The sequence below is a fragment of the Schistocerca serialis genome, chromosome 3 (assembly GCF_023864345.2).
Source record: "Schistocerca serialis cubense isolate TAMUIC-IGC-003099 chromosome 3, iqSchSeri2.2, whole genome shotgun sequence".
Lineage (NCBI taxonomy): Eukaryota > Metazoa > Arthropoda > Insecta > Orthoptera > Acrididae > Schistocerca > Schistocerca serialis.
In genome coordinates this window covers 844,849,575-844,868,371 of record NC_064640.1, presented here as the reverse complement: position 1 = coordinate 844,868,371, position 18,797 = coordinate 844,849,575, and the positions used below count along the sequence as shown (strand labels likewise).

At 39.2% G+C, this 18,797-nt stretch overlaps 1 protein-coding gene across 1 annotated transcript in view; it reads left to right on the top strand.

Moving 5' to 3' along the window:
• The window catches only part of LOC126470946 (WD repeat, SAM and U-box domain-containing protein 1-like), a 222,488-nt gene extending 204,260 nt beyond the window's left edge, over positions 1 to 18,228 (top strand). Inside the window, exons 16-18 of the mRNA XM_050098996.1 lie at positions 1,597 to 1,744; positions 6,636 to 6,791; positions 17,330 to 18,228. Coding sequence (XP_049954953.1) covers positions 1,597 to 1,744; positions 6,636 to 6,791; positions 17,330 to 17,490 — 465 coding nt within the window. The 3' untranslated portion in view covers positions 17,491 to 18,228. The remainder of the gene's footprint in view (positions 1 to 1,596; positions 1,745 to 6,635; positions 6,792 to 17,329) is intronic.
• The last annotated feature ends 569 nt before the right edge of the window (positions 18,229 to 18,797 follow it).

Here is an 18,797-nt window from a genome sequence, read left to right as displayed (position 1 = left end):
ATTGGTTCTCAGCCCTTTTCACCAGTCCTGGCCACACCCTGATCTCCCTCTGTTAGGCCACCTGAGACAAACTGGATGTTGGAAGAAAATCGGGCTGTATTACTATCACCACCCCAACCACTCCAGCTCCTTCCCATTCCAGTACCCGATGTGGACATACTCTGGCCTCAGCAACCAGCATCAGAGTCACCAAGACTCTGAATGCACCACAGGCCAGGGATCATCTGGCCATATGCTCACATCTGTATTGACTGGGGCCCAATAAAACTAAAGGGACCATCTGATGCTTCCAGTGACATCAGCCTGCTTTGGAGCACTGCCTGAGTGCCCGGCTGGGCAGGAGCAACTTGCTGAGGTGCAGCTTGCCATTTCCTCGTGGAAGAGATGTGGTAACCCACTGGGCTACCACCTACACATAGGGCACCAGCTAGCATATCCAACATCAGCCATCATCACATGACTAGCACGTATGACCCGATAATCACTCTGTGTCCAACAGTGTGAAATATGGCCACCCTGACTGAGCGACCGTGCACAGCAGCTGTGCACTTGCAACATGCTGTCTATGTATGCAGTTGCCACCCGTCGATTGGCCTCAGTCTGCTCTTGCTCATTGTACTATTTACTATGGTAACTAGAACTGTACTGTCCCTGTGTTGCCATGTGGCCGTACCATACATTATTTCATTTGTGAACTATCGTCATGTGAGATTGTTAAATATACTTGTTCTGGAGCTGCTGTCTGGTGTGTTTATTATGTTGTGAGTTACAATAGTTACATTGAAAATGGCACAACACTAACAGTTAGATACTGCACAAGCCTTCTTGACCGAGTGGATGAAAAAATATATGTGAGAAGAGGCCTGGGCTCGGGGGGGGGGGGGGGGGGGGGGAAGGGGGGGGGGGGACTTCTCTGACTTCTCAATCAGTCCTGATGTTGCAAATATACACAGGGCACAGCACCAGTAGGGAGTGTCCACTGGAATGGACTGCATGCATTTACAGCCTCAGGACTGATTAAAAATGCCAAAGAAGTGACACTTCAGTGGGCAGCTGCACCACATGGTTAAGAATGACTTGTGGAAAATCCACCACCAACCCACCCCCTGAAATATGTTTGGGTCCAATAAAAATGTTATGTATCTTCAGACTTTCCAGTATTGCACTTTAGGGATTGAGTGTACATGCTAGAAGAAGCTGGATGAAATGCATAGAGTTAAAAGGAGAGTACATAACATGTAAGTGAATTAAAAACATAGTCTTTCATTACCAGGCTGAGAAATTTTCACCTTGCCCTCCTATAAAGGAGTGAATGCGTATCTTTATTGATCCTTGGATATATGACAATTTCTTGAATTTAAATAGTGTAGACATCTGCCTTTCAACACATTCATTTCAGGACAGGTTTTGATCACACACATTTCGTCCTATTTTTAAACTCCCTCATACTGTACACAATTTTTGTTTCTGTATGTGGAAGTATATTACAAATATTATTTTTTTTAATGTAAACAGTGACAGCAATACAATAGCATTTGATACATTTGAGCCTTTCATTTAATGTTATTTTTGATCATTAATTATCTCTTTGTTCAGCTGCTGAACTGGGGTGTTGAAGATGTACAGGAATGGCTACGTGAATTGAGGTTTGTGGATGTCGTAGAACAAGTGGCTGCAAATTGTCTGACAGGTCAACAGCTTGTGACACTACCATCTGAAGAAATTTTGGACCTTCTTGAGATAAGTTAGTGTTTAGATTTCCACTGTAATAATGTATACATATGAGTGGAATAAGTGAAGTAGTCTAGTTTCTTTTAGGAAAGTTAATCCCGCCATATTACATTTTTAGAGGAATGTAACTTTTTAGATTCACATGTTCATAGTAAAGTGAATAACTGTAGCACAGTAAATTGATAGTAAGAAATAAATAAATAAAAATAAAACTTGTTTTGAAAATTGTATTAAGACTTTTTTTAAATTTTTATAGATGGTAATGACTCATTACTGATATATACACTCATGCTCATAAATGAAGGATAATTGCAGAATGAAGTGCCACACAACGTGGCACTACATAAAACTGGCGCTAATAGCTTAGGCACATAGGGAACACACACGACTCAGATCTGTAAGTCCACGGTATTGGTGATAAGTTGACAAAACCAGCCCAAAACACGCGTGCTACTAAATTCCACTGTTTTTTGCATGTGTACCCTGACATCAATATGGGATATGATCACCATGCACACGTACGCAGGCCGCACAACGGGTTGGGATACTCTGGATCAGGTGGTTGAGCAGCTGCTGCGGTATAGCCTCCCATTCTTGCACCAGTGCCTGTTGGAGATCTTAAGTGTCGTAGAGGTTTGAAGATGTGCAGCAATACGTCGACCGAGAGCATCCCAGACATGCTTGATGGGGTTTAGGTCTGGAGAACAGGCAGGCCACTCCATTCGCCTGATATCTTCTGTTCCAAGGTACTCCTCCACGATGGCAGCTTGGTGGGGCCGTGTGTTTTCATCCATCAGGAGGAAAGTGGGACCCAGTGCACCCCTGAAAAGGCAGACATACTGGTGCAAAATGACATCCCGATACACCTGATCTGCTACAGTTCCTCTGTCAAAGATATGTAGGGGTGTACATGCACCAATCATAATCCCACCCCACACCATCAAACCACGACCCCCGTACCGGTCCCTTTCAAGGACATTAAGGGGTTGGTATCTGGTTCCTGGTTCACACCAGATGAAAACCCAGCGAGAATCACTGTTCAGACTATTCCTGGACTTTTCCATGAACATAACCTGGGACCATTGTTCCAATGACCAAGTACTGTGTTCTTGACACCAGGCTTTACAGGCTCTCCTGTGACCAGGGGTCAGTGGAATGCACCTTACAGGTCTCGGGCGAAAAAACCATGTCTGTTCAGTCATCTGTTGACTGTGTGTGTGGAGACAGCTGTTCCAATGGCTGCGGTAAGGTCCCGAGCGAGGCTACCTGGAGTACTCTATAGCCATATGTGGGCACTTACGGTGAGATATTGGTCTTCTTGTGGTGTTGTACACTGTGGACGTCCCGTACTGTAGCGCCTGGACACGTTTCCTGTCTGCTGGAATCATTGCCATAATCTTGGGATCACACTTTGTGGCACACGTAGGGCCTGTGCTATGACCTGCTGTGTTTGACCAGCCTCCAGTCGTCCTAGTATTCTATTCCTCATAATATCATCAATATGTGTTCTTTGAGCCATTTTCAATACACAGTCACCATTAGCACGTCTGAAAATGTCTGCACACTTACTCACTCCGCCATGCTCTGACATTCACCAACACACCTCTGTGGATGTGGACTGCTGCCAGCACCACCGTGCGACGACCGCAGGTCAAATGCACCGCATGGCCATACCCCAAGGTGATTTAAACCTGCAAACTGCTCACCAGAGCATTGTTTCACCATGTATCAGCATTATCCTTAATTTATGAGTATGAGTGTACATTGCATGTTATTTGTTGAGCTTAGTTGTAATAAGAAAAGTTGCTGCATTTAATACTCTCTTGGCCTTTTTTGATAACAGAACATGCTCACCAGAGCATTACTTCACCATGTATCAGCATTATCCTTAATTTATGAGTATGAGTGTACATTGCGTGTTATTTGTTGAGCTTAGTTGTAATAAGAAAAGTTGCTGCATTTAATACTCTCTTGGCCTTTTTTTATAACAGAACATGCTCACCAGAGCATTGCTTCACCATGTATCAGCATTATCCTTAATTTATGAGTATGAGTGTACATTGCATGTTATTTGTTGAGCTTAGTTGTAATAAGAAAGGTTGCTGCATTTAATACTCTCTTGGCCTTTTTTGATAGCAGAACATAATTTTACTTATGAGGGTTGTTTTTTTAAGTAAGGGCCATTTTTATTTTTATAAAAAGATACAAATACTTTTGTAAAAAAACTTTTATTTTCTGATTCTACACACTTTTACCTATTTTTCTACATAGTTGCCTTGTTTATTTAAGCACTTGTCATACCGTACAACTAAGTTTTTAATTCCCTCTTCAAAGAATTCAGCCGCCTGTTCTGACAGCCAAGAGTTCACAGCCGCTTTCACTTCATCATCGTCATTGAAGCGCTGTCCGCCAAGATGGTGTTTCAGGTACTGGAAAAGGTGAAAATCGCTAGGAGCAAGGTCGGGGCTGTATGGTGCTTGGTCCAAAACTTCCCAGCCAAAAGAATCAATCAATATCCCGAGTCTTTTGAGAGGTGTGAGGCCTAGCGTTATCGTGCAGGAGCAAAACTCCTTTTGTCATCATGCCACGCCTTTTGTTTTGAATTGCTCTGCGGAGCTTCTTTAGAGTTGCACAGTAGGCATCTGAGTTGATTGTCGTTCCTCGTGGCATAAAGTCCACTATCAAAACACCGCGCCAGTCCCAGAACACAGTTGCCATAATCTTGCGCTTTGACAGCGTCTGTTTGGCTTTGACCTTGACGAGTGAGGTTGTGTGTCGCTATTCCATCGATTGTCGCTTGCTTTCGGGAGTGATATGGGATACCCATGTTTCATCTCCAGTGACAATTTGACTCAACATGTCATCCCCTTCTTCCTCGTAATGAATCAAAATGTCCAATGAAGTGGCAAATCTCTTCCCTTTGTGGTCCTCTGTGAGGAGTCTGGGTACCCACCGAAAACACAGTTTCTTAAAGTTTAGGTTTTCAGACACAATTTTGTACAAAACCGATCTTGAAACTTGTGGAAATTCCAAAGAAAGAGTGGAAATTGTGAATCTTCTGTCCTCACGAATCTTTTTTTCTACTGCAGCCACCAAATCATCAGTGATCACAGAGGGCCGGCCTGAGCGTTCTTCGTCATGGACGTTTTGACGGCCATTTTTAAACTCTCTAACCCATTGATGCACTTTACCTTCACTCATTGAATTCAAGCCATAAACTTCTGTTAACTGACGATGAATTTCTGCAGCTGATAGGCTTCTCGCGGTCAAAAAACGTATCACTGACCGTATCTCACACGCGGCGGGCGATTCAATAATCGTAAACATTATAAAGTAGCACAGTGATGCGTACATGTCAGCTACAGAGCTGCAACTTGCATCAGTGTGAACGGGAAGCATGCCGGCAAGTGGTGCGGTGGCTTGTTGCGGCGTCCGCGCGAACTACGGGACTATACGCGCGAACGGCCCTTACTTAAAAAACAACCCTCGTATTAAGTTAGTAGTAGCTATTTTTAAGTACTTCATCCTGCTCTGAGTCATTCATTGTTCTTAGCTCTACTCAGTATTATTTCTTTTTTGTATGATTATACATGCATGCTTAAGTGTACCTGAATATGAGACTTGGTTATTCCAACTCCTGTTTCACTAGTATCACATGCAAGTTTCCTTGGTCATTGCCTTTCACTTATCAGTAGAGATGCATCTTTCTTGTCTGCTCATTTTTCAGTATAACTATGTACATGAATGAAGAGAGTATGTGACTGAGTAAATACTTTAATTCCATAGTCTTTAACATTTGTCTCACTTTTGATTATCTCTATTTTTACCCATTCTGATTTGCATTTTTATTTGTACTTTGTTTGCTGTCAGTTACAAGAAAACATGTTTCTATCTCAGTAAGAATTAGCAAAGGCATGTATTCAACATAATTAGTTTTATGCTCATCAATTTGTTGCAGGAATGATTTTGTTATTGTCCTTCAACATGATGGTTTTCAGATAGTTGAAATTGATGTTTTAGCCATTTTGTGTCTAAAATACTGTTGTGGAGCTTTTCCTGTGCTCTCTGCACACTTAAATTAGCAAATTTGCTAAAGGTGGCAGTGTGTTTTTCATCAGGGATTTCTTCAACTAAATTGACATTCCAGCAGAGTTATTTCCACAACAACTTCCCTCTACTTCCGCGAGGGTTTCTCTGGTCAATCTTCGTGTTCTGTTACTACCTTATTTCATTATGAGCAGTTAAAGCTTCATTTTTAATTAAAATTCTTCATTCTATTGATTCAAGCTGACAGTCCAATCTTGATCTGTGAAACTTGTTTCTAGTTGGCTTTATGATTAAATGCTGCTCTTCAACTAACAGCAGATGATTATCTTCTGTACTTTCATTAGGGATAACGTTAATGTGCTGAATGAGTTGTAATTCTTGATGGTGTGCTGTGTGTAGACAATAAGTCATTTACATTTGCATTCATGATTGTAGGGACAGTTTATTTATTTATTTATTTTCTTTCCTTCTTCGAAACTTATGGAGAAGTTGTATGTACAAATGTGAGTTAATAGTTCTCACTCTTGAGCATTTGTATCACCAGTAATAACAGCATTGTAGTTGTATGATTGTTTTCCATAGATAGTGACACAGTGTGTATTAAATAGGACATAACTTCCAAGCCTTTGTTCGATGTAGCAAGGTTATATACTTATTATAATTTTCCACTTTTGTATTAATTTGGGAGATCACGTAACCATAATTTTTAGGCACACCTGTTGCACGCATTATTGATGCTGACTCTCAGTACATCACATTCAGAATAATTGTTGCATTTTTTATTTCTTTTATTGTCATTTGATCATATTGCATAATTTGTGAATCTGAAATTAACCTAAGAATGTTTACATCCACAGGTGAAGAGGGAGAAAGACAAAAACTGAGATCCTACCTTTTTTGGTTGAAAAAAGCTGACTATGGTGTGTTGGATGTACCAGTAGACAAAGAGATTCCACATGAATTTCTCTGTCCTATTACGCATGAAATTATGCAAGATCCAGTTATTTGTTCAGGTATAATTAAACTAGTCACTGTTACAAAGATATTTTAGTTACAATAAGTGACTGCAACAAACTTAAGAATATTGCTAGTCGATAGAAGAAAAAATGTTGTTCATTGTCCTGCTGATATAGTTGAATTACCTTGTTCTGTTACATTGAACAAAATGACTAAGCTTCTTATTGTGATGACTGATCTTCTAATGCATTCTGTTTGCCATGCTTGATGTCACAGATCATACCAACTCTTACAATTAAACAATAGAATAACAACAACATGAAAAGAATAGATTGCCTCTCACCACATGGAGGAGGAATTGAGTTGCAGACAAGCACACTGAAAACGGACTGCTAGGTGTTCAAGCAATCGGACTAACTCCTTCGTCAGATGCACACACACACACACACACACACACACACACACACACACACACACGGCCCGGCCACTGTCCTAAGCGCATCCTTGTACACTCTCATAGGCAGCACTACCATCTTCCACCACCCCACCCTGCTATCTCTCACCCTCACTTCTTGAAGACTTTTGTGTACCCCCACTATTCACCTCAATGACCGTTGCTGCTTGTTTCAGATGTAGTTACAGTTAGGTCTAAGTGCCCAGAGATGACAGTGGCATTGTTTTCCTGAGTTATGCCTTGTGAATGGTGATGTGTTTTGGTTTGTCTACGTCTGATGAAGGACTTAGTTCGATCACTAAAATATCTAACAGTTTTTTCAGTGTGCCTGTCTGCCACTCAACAGCTCTTCAATGTGGCGAGCAGCAATCTGTCCTTTGATGCTGTGTCGAATCTTACAATTTGTATAATCACTGTCTGGATGCATGGGTACGGCTTTTCATGTTTGTGTACATTCCACGAGTCAATACACTTACTGTGCACAGTCACAACATGTAAAGCACTGATATACATGCTAAAGAAGTAATTGCAATTTGGTCATCACAAACTCCCACCACAGAAAGTTACCATCCTAGGATGTATTACTACAACATTAAATTAGAAAATAAACATTAATCTTTTTTTAATAACTGGTTGTACAAATTGCACATTTCCATGTAGCACTCTTCAACAGTTTTACCACCATTGAAATATAATTCATTTTTGTGCTCTGTACATCCAACCTAATGTGAGTTATGTTATATTCTTTGGCAGTGCAGTTCACAGTATTTTCTGTGAGTTCCTTATTTTGGAGACTTTTTCCTGTACAGTTCAATTTTCTGTGAATGTTAAATCTTTTTCATCATAAATATGACCCTTAATAAATATGGCAGAATTATGATGGACCCAACTGGAACAAGTTTACCTATTAAGCAGTTACTTAATTTTGAGAGACACTCATGCTTTCTTCATCTCAGGTGTCACATGATGGACCCAAGTTTCATCCCCTGTAATGATATGGTGCAGTAACTGAACACCCTACATCTACATATGCATCTACATCTACACACTGCAAGCCACCTTGCAGTGTGTGACAGTGGATACCTTTTGTACCTCTGCTACTCCCCCATTCCTCTTCCCGTCTCAAATCGTTTGCAGGAAGAACTAGTGCCAGTAAGCCTCTCTGTGGCATCAAATCTCTATCTAATTTTATCTTCAGGGTCCTTTCAGGCTCCCGCCCTGTGCGCATTATTTTCACCCGGTGCGTATATAGACAACTGTAGCAGTCTACCATTATTATTGAAATAAAAATGAGACACAAAATCCAGTATTGTCGGTGTAAATCGTTTCCTTTTTTTAAATCTTTGTTCAGAAAGTCTTATTTTGTTCAAAAAAGGTACTTTATTAGGAGAAAAAGTACAAAACATATTACATTAGTAATACTTCAAAGTGTGATATCTCTCGAAACAAAAATTCAAACATAAAGGCACATTACATTTTACACAAATGTATCTTGTGTCACTTCGTTTATCATGTTTTGCACATACAGTACACCTTCTCTGGGCGGCCTTCTTCTTTGAAGTTCCTGGGATTAGCGAGATAAACTGTCGCTCGGTTAGGCGTAAGGGATTGTCACCATCAGCCTATCTCCTTCCATGATGTCTGTTTGTGGCTGGTGGTGAATCTCTAGGATCTCCTTGATAAGTTTCTGTTGAAAATCAGATACTGAAATATTTCGTCTCGTTTGAGTTTTATATAATGCATGCGCACTGAGCAGAGACAGATCCACCAAATGAAAAAATTGTTTTTTATACCATTTTACAGTTTTCGTACACATTCTGCTGAACTTGGCATCATGTCACTCCTGTCGACGGCCCCCATATTTTCAGTGTAGCTTATGATGCAAGCTGGTTTTGTTTTTGGTTTATTCATGGTTCTGTCAATTTTGTCAGTCGCTGTAATTTCGCTTGTATGAAGAGTTGAAAGCATCTTCACTTCCTGCTTGTCCTGCCACTTCAGAGCAAGAAGTTTCTCTGTTGACATAAACTCAATCTCGCCTTTTCTAAGTTTTTTTGATACAGTAGGCATGCCTTTGCGGTTTGTTCTCACAGTTCCACAGACATTAGTCACTCTGTCATGCAAATAAGAAAATAACGTTGGGCTACTGTACCAATTGTCAACATATAATGTGTGACCTTTACCAAGGTAACGTTCAAGTAAAGTGAGAACAATGCTTCCAGGTATTCCAACATATACACCAAAGACAGTTTCTTTTTTTTACGTCTGTTGCTGCACCCACATAAATAATGAAGTCAAGAATATAACCAGTTTCACAATCACATAACACAAAAAAATTTACACCAAATTTGTGGCGTTTGGAAGGAATGTACAGCGTCAAGAAGACACTAAACTTTCATCAATGCACAAATTTTTAAAAGGATAGAAAGCACCTGGAAATACTCTTCTTAAGTGATCCACAATTCGACGCAATTTCCAGATTTTGTCATCTCCAGGATCCTTACTGTTATCAGCAAAATGTAACATTCTAAGTAACAGAAGATATCTATCTCTTGGCATGATTTGCACAAACATTGGATTAGACAGTAACTGATCATTGGTCCAATAATTGTTTATTTCATTTTTTCTCGCTTGAGGCATCAGAAAATTTACAGCAAGGAAACAGTAAACTTCGTCACTGTTTGTGTTTTTCCAACGTCGCAGTCTTGATTTTTCACTGGCATCATTGCAAAGGTGTTCATAATATAAATTACATTGTTCAGCTATGTAGCTCACAATTTCTTGGCTAAAAAAAAAAACTTGGAAGCAGTCGTATACAGTACATAAATCATCTAAATTGACAATTTTGCAACCGGAACCACTGTTATTGAAATTATACACTTTAGGGTCCCAATCAGAGTCTTTCCATGTAAAATCAACTGTTTTGTGTCTCTTAGGAGATTTTCCAGGCACACGCTCAAGCTCTTCTTCAGAATCGGAGAAAGAATCGACGATAACATCAAAATCTGGATCTGCATTTACTGGTTCAACGTTTGTTGGTTCACAAATATTTTTTATATTTGTGGTGACAGATTTATCTGCCAGCTCATCGTCGTCATTATCTGTCCACCCATAATCAGCTGGATTGGGCTTGATGATTTCCTCATCGTCACTTTGGTTTAGAATACTCAGCAGCTCATCATCTGTAAATGGACGGTAACGTCGCGTCATTTTATTCGGTGACGCAGAAACAGCCGCACACCAGCTGGGTAATATAGCGATACGAATGAACTCAGCAGAAAGAGAATTCAGCATTCAGTAATCATTCAGGTATCTCCTAGTATTCCAACAATTAAACTGCATACTTGCACAATAATTACCTCCGACTCGCTGGCCCGATTGTCGGTGTTATACCTAACTATACAACTGTAGCAGGGAACCGGTGTAAGTATTTTTTATAGCAAATAGTATATATACATCTGGTGCACTGAAATGATTAGCATATATTTACGTCTGGAGCAGTGAAAGGGTTAAAAAGAATTGAATGTATTTGAATGCCAAAATTTTTAGGAAATATTTTAAAGGTGCTGAGGAAGGTAGAATAAGGCAGATGGTAACCCCGTAGTCAGTCAGAGTCTTTAAAAAACAGGAGCATATTAACCTTTTTTGTACTCTGATAGGAGCATTTATGACTACGTCGTGTTAAAATGACAAATTCAAAGGGCTGTGTTCTCTTATATTTATTCATGTAATACATCGGCTGGATGTAATTCCTATTTTTGAGTTTCAGTGCAGTTGCTTTCCTATCATGGTACCTAGTCTGATGATGATAAGCATCTTACATTACAGTAAAGGAAGCCCCTGAATCGACTAGCACCTGAACTGGATTGCAATCAGTGATGATGTCAGTGAGAATTCATGACATCCTGAACACTATCGTCCATGGAGGATTTGTGTCTGTGGCAGCCTCATCTCCAGAGATAGTCACCTTGCTTAGTTTTCCTGAATTCAGTGGCTGGCAAGAGGCTGATAGCTCTGTATGGTGATGGGGTATGGCTATAACATACCCTGGGTACAGAGGTGGGCTTCATCCCACAGACTGAGTGTAATCATCTGCAGTTGGCTGATGTGAATAAAACTTTGGAGTCGGTTGACAACTGGCAGCATAATTAGTTGTCAAAAACTCGTGCATGTCGTCTGCAGTAAGGTACAAAGTGTCCGGGGTATCCACAGTGGAAACATACTGGTGTGTTGTTGTCTTTCCTTCAAATGTCCGTTCTTCAATGGCTATAGTTGGTGTAGGAGTTGGTTGCAGCCATGTTGGCCAGTTGCTAGATTGTTACTCGACAGCTGTGACGTAAGTCTGAATTGGTCAAATACATTCTTCCTGGCAGGTTCGACTGATAGTAGAGCGCAGTGTTAAAGATTGTTACTCCTCTTCTTCAGCATTATCTGTTACTTCCTGACATAAGGATTGACATTCATGGCTCCATCGCTTTTGTACGCAGTCCGGTTTTTCTGGCTGCTGTAAACTGCTGTATCTCTTCTCTTACTATCTTCCACAAATGATGTAGGCGCCACATTCAGCAGTTGGTCATCATACCCCTTTCATCTGTATCTTTTTCTGATTCATTTCTTCAATTTGCGGGCATCACTTGATTAATTCTTCTGTCATTGTAGAATTCTTTACCAAATAAGCTTGGTGCATTTCTTCTGCGACTCCTTTCATCAAGTGTGGGATTTTGTTGACTTCTGTCATGTTCAGATTCACGATGTTGCATAGTGCCAAAATGTTCTTTATGTATAACTGTGTTGTTTCTCCATGATGTTGGGTCACTAAGTGGACTTGCTGCTTATTATTAGCAAATGTTTTCTTCAGTTTGGCGTGGAATTTGTGTCAGCTGTTGAGATTCTCTTCATTGTTCATGAACCACTGCTGGACTGTGCTACCCAAGTAAAAGTTGACACAAACACATCATCTCATCCCACCTGTCGTATTTGGTGACTCAGTTGAACCTTTTCAGCCAATTTGTTGGGACCTGACCTGTGTCTTTGGAATGGTTGCCCAAGGTACAGCTGACTTACTGCTGCTTTGGAATCCATCTGCCTCCTGAATACATGGATCTTGGGAACAATGTACTGTTTGTATTGTGGTTCCCGTCTGTGTAGGCAATGGCTTTTATGTTGCCCAACTGACACAACAGTGATTATGTTTTTAAGTATGCAGCATCTCCACCAAACAATGTTGTACTGAAACCATGATTGAGTCCAAATCCGAAGGCAGGGTCCTCAGTGAACTGCAACATTTAACACTGAAAGCATGTTTATTACTGCTACTGATGTACATCTGCTATTTATTCAAACATTAAATATTACAGAATGCCGGTATTTATATGAACATTGAATATTTCAGAATATACAAACATTAGAAACATAAGGTATTTCAAGAACCTTCTAAATAATTATTGGTGTTTAGGGTCTGGACTGTTGAACTGCAGCATGCCAGCCAGACATGCTAACCTTTTATGCCACACTCCATGCCATGCACTACGGCTCCCTGAGATATTATTAATCTGAACTAGCAATGGACGTCAACTGATACTTGCTGCATTTTGACACATGTCTGCAGTATGCCCTTTGCAAAAAACATTGACATCATTCTACTTCATAATAGGGACACTCATGCCATGTATACAATGTAATACAATCTGGATAGCTAGGGAACAACTGTGAAAATAGGCCTCAGAATGACACAGGACAGAGTAGAACAGGGCTGACAGCCTGCCACTGGGCAAGACACATTTAACACATTAAGATCCAATGCAGAGTTGTAGTAGAGCTTCTGAAATCAGAAGAAAATGCGTGCTGAACAATTTGTGACTTCATTAGCACAAGCAATATATAACACTTCTGCTAGAGAGGTCCAACTGTTGTCAAGTGTATATGCACTCATATGTGCTGAAAGTAAGCCAAAATTAAGAGGAGCATTGATGGGTACAACAGCAGAGTCAACTTTTGCACTAAATAGTACAACTGAGGATTGGTTGAAAACAAAAATGCACACTGATGATCCGAATGCTTTATATCATCTACCTGTAAAAGCAGCACTAACCATTTTTGGTACACTTCTTGACTGAAAGAGCATCGAAATCAGCAAAACTTTATCAGTTCTTGATGTAGATTAAGTTGTTACTGCCACAGTTTAAAAGCTTTGCATCCTTATAGTTCTGCCTGATACAAATAAAGGTCACCAATTTTGTGCCTCAGTCTTCTTTGGAAACATTTATTAATTACACATGCATAAGTTCACTGCAACATGTCAGTAAGCTCTCAACAAAATAAAATAACTGTTTTGAGCCACAAGTAAATAAGAAGAATGTGGACAACTAATTTTTTTGTGAATGCAACTTAAACTGTATACAGCCAAGCTGCCTGATAGTAACACAGGTGTGGTGATATTGATAAACAGTTTTGGAAACCACTGCAATAGTTACAATATGATATTACAGTGCCTGTGTTATTCCAAATTATGATGTAATGTACCATCAGACATGCATGCACGACCAATGGAAAAGGCACTGTGGCAATTGCAGCCATTACGAAATACGTGAACTGTATTTGCAGTTGCGAATATGGACTACCATCAGCTGTATAAAGCAATGATGATAATGAACATTTTTGCCAGAGCGGGACTCAAACCCAGATTTACCATTTATCGCAAGCAGTCACCTTACCATTTGGCTATCCGAGCACGACTCATGGCCAGATCCAAACTTCTATATGTCGTCAATCATGTGTCTACAACCTGTCCTCATACATTCATTATGTATATTCCTGTGCAGGGGAGACACTTTTCTTGAGAGTCATGTGTCCAGTGTCGGTGGATAAAGGGAAAGTGACTTTCAAGTAAAATGTCTCCCCTATACTGGAATATACATAATGAATGTCCAAGTACAGGTTGTAGACACTGGTTGATGGCGGATGGAAGTTTGGATCTGGCTGTGAGTTGTGCTCGGATATCCGAATGGTAAGTCCACCACGTGCAATAAGCAAGAAATCTGGGTTCGAGTCCCACTCCTGCACAAATTTTCATTGTCTTCATTCCATTACACAGCTGATGGTAGTGTATACTCGCAACTGCAAATACATTTCATGTATTCCAATAGTTAGTTCTCTTGGCAGAATAAGTATACAGGGTTGGACAAAAATATGGAAATATCAAAAACACAACACATTACCACATCTAATAAACTGTAGGAAACCTATTGGAATTCCAAACGGCTTCCAGTTGTCTCGGAATGAACAAATAAAGATCCTATATGGTTTTCAATGGAGTCTTATACCATTCTTCCTGCTACTCTCAAGTTCAGGAAACCATAATAGAGGTGGATAGCGATCATGCACCCTTCACTCCAAAGTAGACAAGAAAGGCTTAGTAATACTGAGATCTGGTGACTGTGGTGGGCAGGGGAGGTGCAGCAATTCATCCTCATGCTTACAAAACCAGTCCTGGACTGTGTGAGCTGTGGGAACAGGAGCCTTGTCATCATGGAATGCAGCCTCCTCATTGGGGAACAAGGATTGTACCATAGGATGGACCTGATCAGCCAAGATGGTTACATAATCTTTAGCTGTTATGCAACTGCTATAGCAAGAACAAACACAATTTATGGAACGAATTACTTTATAGAGCAACACTTAAAGATACAGGTTGTGCGTAGCACTGAACACACAGACTGGACAACAATAATACAGAATATAGAACAGGGTGGCACTCATTTGTGATTGCTTAAATAATACTGTTCCTATGCCAGGCAGATGACCCAAGTGAACTGTAGGGAAATGCGATCTCTGAAATTGCGCATGTCATGAGTGAAGGTACATCAGCAACCATGCATTGTAACCATTGGGCTCATTGAATATAATGATATGACTGCCTAAATGTTCACCAAAATCCCACCATGTTTCACTCTTGGGATCTAAACTCAGCTGGAAGTTGGAGACAGCATGAAACAAGACTCATCTGACCAGATGGCATTCTTCCATTGCTCCAGAGCCCAGGTTTCAAGTCTTCAGCACCAGATTTTTCTTTTATGTGCATTTGCAACACTGGTGAGTTGTTTTGGGATTCCAGATCATCCTACAGTTCTCTTACCCAGAGCTCCCTATGCGTTGCATTGGTGCTGACAATGTTCACAAGTGCAACATTCATTTCTGCAGTGAGATTTGCAGCTGTCATCTTCTTGTTTTTCATCACAATCCTCTTCAATGGCCATGTGTCATTATCACTCAACGTGCTCATTTTTCCTCATTGTGACTTAGTATGGACTATAAATCTTCGATATGGTGCCTTTTGAAGCACTGAGCACTTTGGTTCCCTTCATTACGGAAGCACCCACCATATAGCATATCCAAATTCACTTAGTTCTGACATAATGCACTCACAACTATACAGAACATTGGTCTGACCATAACTGAGACTTGCAAAATGCTGGGGACATTGGACAGGTGCCATGCATAGTCAAATACAACGGCGCAACATGCAGGCTTGGCTATAGTCTGCATTTATGTTCAGGCATGAATTTCTCGCAGTTTTTCCATGTATTTGTTGAGTCCGTAGTTGCTGAAGCGTAAATTCGCTCTAGCAACCTCACACATACATGTGTAGTCAGCTTGCATACCAGTAAAATCACTCCACATCAGTATTTGACCGAGTCCATAAATAAAATATCATCTTCCAGGGAAACATCAGTTACCATTGGCATTGTCTGACTCACAGAATATGGGTGAGCTCGTGACGGCTTGAGCTTGAATCAGCTGGTCGACTGGTCTCACATGATCAGTCAACCCAAGATATTGTGTGTCCCTTTATGGTAGCACCTTTACTGGATATACACCCAATAAAACTTGCCAATTATTCCACATAATCCATCGATATGTCCGTATCCAAATTTCAGCTTAGTTTCCTGTGTTACAGTGTATAGTTCGAGTCGCACAGTTGATAGGCTACAACCTTGTCTTACCCCTTAAACACTACTGCTTCCCTTTTATGTACTTTGACTTTTATAACTACAGCCTGGTTTCTGTACAGATTGCAGATAACGTTTCGCTCTCTGTATTTTAGCTCTGGCAACTCCAGTTTTAAACAGTGTATTCCAATTAACATTGTCAAGAGGGTTTTTTTTTTTTTTTTTTTTTTTTTTTTTTTTTTTTTTTTTTAAAAAAAAATCTACAAACGCCCTGAATGTTACTTTGTCTCTCTCCAATCTGTATTCTAAGGTAACCCTTAGATTACATTAGATTAAATTTACTTTCATTCCAATTGATCCATAGTATGGTTGCTTCATGTTCCTGCATTGCTGATGGTTAATTCTCCCAAGGTTTTTGTGATGGAAACTCATCTACCCCATGTGCGTTGTTTTAGCTTTGGTCTTTCAGTAGTGTATTAAGTTGTTCTTGTAATACAACGAGAGTTCAAAAGTATTATACACATTATTATGACAGGCCAAGTAAATTTTGTTGAATGCACATTTTCTTCACACGCATAGTGAAAGAATGACCACTGAAAATAAAATAAATAATATAAAATAAATTTCTTAGATACTTTGAAATGAACTTAAGTAGATGCCTAGTTCCTTGATAGCCTCATTTTTGCTATCTTCCTGTATTGCTCACTATGTCCGTAACACTTGGCTGTGCGAAATCCTTATTCGTATCCATCACTATTTAACTATTCATGGATGTTTTCATCTCCAGGAGGAAAGCATTGCTTCTAACAGTAACAGAATATTTCAGGCTTCATCTTTTTATTTTTTTATAAAAGTCATAAATTATCACAGATAATTCTCATTCGGATAATTGGAACATTTCTGTGCAAGTACAATTTTGTGTCCTCCTCCCTTTTTTTAATATATATATATAGGACTTCCAGGGCTTTATCTGAGTTTTGAAACATTTGCAGGTGATACAGCATTTGGTGTAAATTTATTACAAATCCTCAGGTTGTTGTGTAATAGCAGCTACATTTGTGGATAATTATCAGGTTAAATAACAGTTTTCCACCAAATTGTAACCTAACATTTTTCTCATTGTATCATTTACTTAACTGTTCTAATTTTGTGTTTGTAAAATTTTATCATATAGATTTTATGAACTTTTTTCCAGATGGGTTCACATACGAGTGTGCAGCAATTAATGAATGGTTCCTCAGTGGAAAATTTACTAGTCCCATGACCAACAGTCAGTTGAGTAATACCAAATGCATTCCAAATACAGATCTTAAAGCAGAAATTTGTCAATTTCTTTATGGTGAAACAGCATCCTGAATTTCAGGTTTTGTATTTGTAACCCACCTGTATGTACATGCCACATGTAATGGTGTTACATCACCTATTACTTCTAAATTCTAAAATCACTAGTCATAAAATGGTGACTGATTTTGTTACTGTGCACAGCTACTGTTCTCATTCTGTCTCTCACATGTGAAAACATATGCTTTACTGATGCATTGCCTATTTTCAGGACATTATAAAGCTAGTTTATTCTTTTTAAATTTGTGTGCACAGTTAGCTGAATATCCTACCATTGCTGATTGGTGATGTGAACATATTTTTGTACTTTTGAACTTTCGCTACAAATTGAAATGTCTATTTTTATGCAGTGTTGAACAACAGTTTGTGACAAAGGCAGTGTGCCTTTACTTTTTTATGTGAAGTTGAAGCTTCTAAGTTTTATGAAGGCTTATTGCTGAGGATGGTACACTTTTCAAAACACAAATGTGTAGTCAGTGTAATGTTTGAATGCCATGAGTGACAGAATTCCATTATCTGTGCTTAACTTTATTTACAGGTGTGTTAGATTGCTTAACAGTGTTTATGTAAGTGCATTAGCACTTGGAGTAAGTAAACAAACGCCGACATGCTTTACAGTTCAAAGTCGTTATCATGCCAGGAGAATTGGAATATCCTCAATGACACCATTGCTGTAATTGAAGTGTGTAGAATATAGTTTATTGTGTTGTTGATACATTTGAACTTTACCCATAAAGAAAAAGAAACATTTGTTGAATTTTATGTATTATCTTCAGCTTTTTTAAAGCATTTTTATTGGTAAATCATGGATCTCCGTTTAAAATCCATGTCCTGTTTTAATGAGTTAATATATCATTGTTTTGTAATGAAAATTAGAGATATCACAGTTTATGAGACGATTTTTGTGATGTGTGTAATTTGTGTGTTATTCCATATGATTGGGAAATCCATGGCACCTGAATATATTTCATTCCTACAGTTACATTTTTGTAAATCTTGCACCAAAATTAAGTATTAATCAAGCAGTATTTTTAATTATGATTTATCCAGAAAGCTCTCAGATCTCATTGCTGTTTCTGCCGAAATTATTCTCATTGTTACATGACATTTGCAGTACTCAGTAGCATTCTATGTACCCAGGATAAAAGATACTTTTTTTATCACAGAATTTGATGAATTTACTGAGTACTGAACTAGTTATTTTAGGTTCAAGAAATGTAGTTCCAGCTAGAGTAAACTGTGTAAACAAGTGTTTCTGTGTTGCTGTTACAAGCATTGCAATACCCTTTTTTTTTTTTTTTTTTTTTTTTTTTTTTTTTTTT